Source organism: Chenopodium quinoa, unplaced genomic scaffold, assembly GCF_001683475.1.
Source record: "Chenopodium quinoa cultivar QQ74 unplaced genomic scaffold, ASM168347v1, whole genome shotgun sequence".
In the NCBI taxonomy this organism is placed as follows: Eukaryota; Viridiplantae; Streptophyta; class Magnoliopsida; order Caryophyllales; family Amaranthaceae; genus Chenopodium; species Chenopodium quinoa.
Window position 1 is genome coordinate 883,479 of NW_018742764.1, and position 3,620 is coordinate 887,098.

The 3,620-nt window shown below is 34.1% G+C and overlaps 1 protein-coding gene across 1 annotated transcript; it reads right to left on the reverse strand.

The window, feature by feature from the left end:
• Window positions 1-533: 533 nt before the first annotated feature.
• On the reverse strand, window positions 534-3,415 carry LOC110724467 (chalcone synthase-like). The gene is made up of 2 exons (XM_021903884.1): window positions 3,148-3,415; window positions 534-1,910 (listed from the first exon to the last, which is right to left on the reverse strand). Exons 1-2 carry the CDS (start codon window positions 3,311-3,313, stop codon window positions 910-912), a joined length of 1,167 nt encoding a protein of 388 aa, XP_021759576.1. The 5' UTR covers window positions 3,314-3,415; the 3' UTR covers window positions 534-909.
• Window positions 3,416-3,620: the final 205 nt, after the last annotated feature.

A 3,620-nucleotide genomic window follows, 5' to 3' on the forward strand; every position in this document is an offset into this window, starting at 1 on the left:
CTCACCTGGTGGACCCACCACATATTTTCTCTGCTCCAATCCTCTCCACTACTTTTGCTTTTTACAATTTTTCATTCTTCCACTTACCCCACTACCTCCATATATTATTATTTTTTTCAATTCTTCCTAAAACTCCGTGCATGGAGAAATGAAGCAAGTATTTTAAAACGGAGGGAGTAATATATACTTGAAGATAAGTCTATAAATAGTGTTAATTAAAATTGCAAATGGTATGCAATATATAGAGAACCAAGGAAGTATACTCTATAAAATCTAATATATATATATATAAAGAGCCACGTAAGATTGTAAATTTAAGTTGTAACCAATTAAACAAGAGATTATTAATTTCTGTTACAATTAAATAATTCAAATGCCATGTAAGCAAAATTGACGAATAAGATTTTAAAGTTTAAATTAATTAAATACAAAATATTATCTTTTGAGATTATGAATTTTATTATAATATTTTAAAACTAATATAATAACAATTTTAATAACATAAATATGAAAAATATTTTCTTAAAAAAAAATACTAACAAACTGTGCATCGCACGGATTTCATCTAGTATTAATTAATTGGGATAATAATGGACATATTGTTCAAGTTTATAACGTCGACTATATCTACCAATAGTGTTCCCTATATGTTTAACTTTGATACATTCACTCATTTACTCATTAATATATTTATTTATAAAATTAGGCTAAAGCTCACACGGCCACACACGCATTACAACAACAGTACAATATATAGGAATTGAAACAGGATTTCATTAGACACAAGTTGAAGACATAAACACAAATAGCTTGGAGAAAAGACACTTGCTTAAACACCAATCGACGACCTACTTATTAAGCGGGAAACTCCGGAGGACAATCGTCTCAACAGTAACACCAATCAACGACCTACTTATTAAGCGGGAAACTCCGGAGGACGATCGTCTCAACAGTAACACCGGGGCCGAAGCCGAATAAGACACCCAACTCCAATCCATCCCCGGTGGTAGCCTTACCTTCATCTAGCGACCTCTTACGCGTCTCATCCATTATGAACAACACACTTGCACTCGACATGTTTCCAAACTCCCTTAAAACATGCCAAGAACTTTTTAGTTTGCTATCCTTAAGCTTAATTTTAGATTCTATTTGGCTTAAAATAGCAGAACCTCCAGGGTGAACAATCCAAAACATCGAGTTCCAGTCTTTGACCCCTAACGGATCAAAGGCTTGAACTAGAGATTTCTCAATGTGATACGATATTAGCCCCGGAACAGTCGGAAGAAATTGAACTTCTAGCCCAACTTCTCTGAGGTTGCCTCCAATAGCCCCTTCAGAGTTAGGCAGTATTGTCTGTGTAGTCAAGACTAACTGAAAAATGGGTCGTTCATTCAACGACTCATCTGGGTTTGCACCCACGATCACAGCCGCAGCTCCATCTGCAAAAAGAGCTTGAGCCAACATGAACTCCATGTCGGTCTCAGAAGGCCCACGGAAGAAAATGGTTGCGCTCTCAGAGCACACAACAAGTACTCGAGCATCAGAGTTGTTCTCTGCAAGGTCCTTGGCCAAACGAAGTGAAGCTCCTCCAGCATGGCAACCAACTTGGCTAAGCATGTATCGCTTCACTGAAGGGTTAAGGCCTAGAAGCCGAGTCAGCTGGTAGTCGGCGCCGGGCATGTTGACTTCAGTGGACGTACAGAAGATAAGATGGGTGATCTTGTTTATGGGCTGTCCCCACTCTTCAATGGCCTTCAAAGCCGCCTCTTTTCCGAGTTTGGGAACCTCCTTAGCGAGTATGGATTGACGAATGTCCAACGAGGGAGCATTGTAATCGCACAATTGCGGGTACTCTTTTAAGATCTCCTCAGATACGTTCAAGTGTCGCTTGTTGATCATTGTTTTCTCACCTGAAATTCATGTTTTTACAGACGATAAATTTGTGTCATACATAATTACATATGAGCTCTACTAGAGGGTTTCATTTGTGTAATAAAGGAGCTAAATCGTTTAATAGTCCTATAAAAATAAATTATCGAAAATTTTGTGTAGAACTATCCTAAAGATAGGGTCATTTGTGAACAACTATCCATTTTTTTCTATTTATTTAGAGCTACCCACAAGTTTGAAAACGTTTGATTATCACTACTCATTAATATTTTCCGCTTAATTAAGACGTTATCGGATCCCACATTTTTCACTTTTGCCACCCAATTAACTCTCCCAATTTGTATAAAGATTTTAATTAACCTAATTAGGGTTTTAATTAGAATTCATTTAAGGGTTCATGAGTTTAGTATTATTTGGGGATTTTGATTTCTAAGGTTTGGGGTTTAATTGAATTGAGGTTTTTGCTTATTTTAGCATTAATTGGTCATTGTGATTGATAAAAGTAAAAAATTGGGCCAAAATAACGTTTTAATTGGACGAAAAACGTTAGTGGTAGTGATATCCAAATGTTTCCAAACTTACGAGTAGTTCTAAACAAATAAAAAAAATGGGTAGTTGTTCACAAATAACCCTATCTTTCTACACAAAATTTCCTAATTTATGCATATACCTTGTAAAAAATAAACAAAGAAACCTTTATTTTTAATTTAAAATCGTTCAACGGACCTAAAAAAAATATTCTAATGTAATATGAGTAAATATAAAAAGAGGTGATCTGATGGTTAGTGCTAAAAGTGACATTAGTTAATTAATTAATTCACTATATTGCTTGTTTTAATGAATTAAGATTTTTTTTTCTTTGGTTTGTGTCATCAAAGCTAAAGTTAAAAAAAAAAAAAAATAAATAAAAAAAAAAAAAAGGAAAACAAAAACATATATATAAGCCGGGTAAATAGTTATTTTTATCGATTTAGAGAAGACTACAAGGGTAAATTATACTAGTAGAAGGGATTAGATTCCAATGCAAGATTTGAATTGAGTATAATATTACTTTCAAAAAATTTATCAAAGTAAGCTAATTAGAGTCAATGTTATTATTTTTGTATGCAAGCACAATATTAATCGAAGAATGCAAAATTTGTAAAAGCCGCCATCAAAATATTTTAACCAACTAAGCTAAAGTAGCATAGTATTTTTATGTTTTGTGCTAGCAAAATATTAGTAGGAACGAAAATGTAAAAATTAGGAAAAGCATACATATGCGCTTGTATTTGGCCTTGAGATTAGTCATATGCTCACTATTAGTAACACGGAAATAGTGGTCAGCACATTCAGCTTGGTACACAATATTCGGTGGATTAGCAGTGCCAATGGCTAAGACGTTAGCTAAGGCTTTTGTTTCATTGACAGCCACTTGTGCCATCTTATCGTGACCAAAAGGCTGATAGCTATGGGAGAAGAGATGTGTTAGTGAGGAGAAAGAAAAGACTCAATCGATTGAGAATGGTACTTGTAGTCATAGGCAATTGTTATGGAGTTTATATAAGGGCAATAACGTTATCTGGAATTGACGTGCTTCCTTCTTAAACATAAAAGGTGTTGCATGCATTTAATTAAGTGACGTATTTAGAGGTTGGGAGATACGATTATAAATATTTATTACAGGTTTGAAAATTTCTAAGCATATCAAATCATATTTTTTTGGGAATTTCTTTTTTAAAATAATTGAG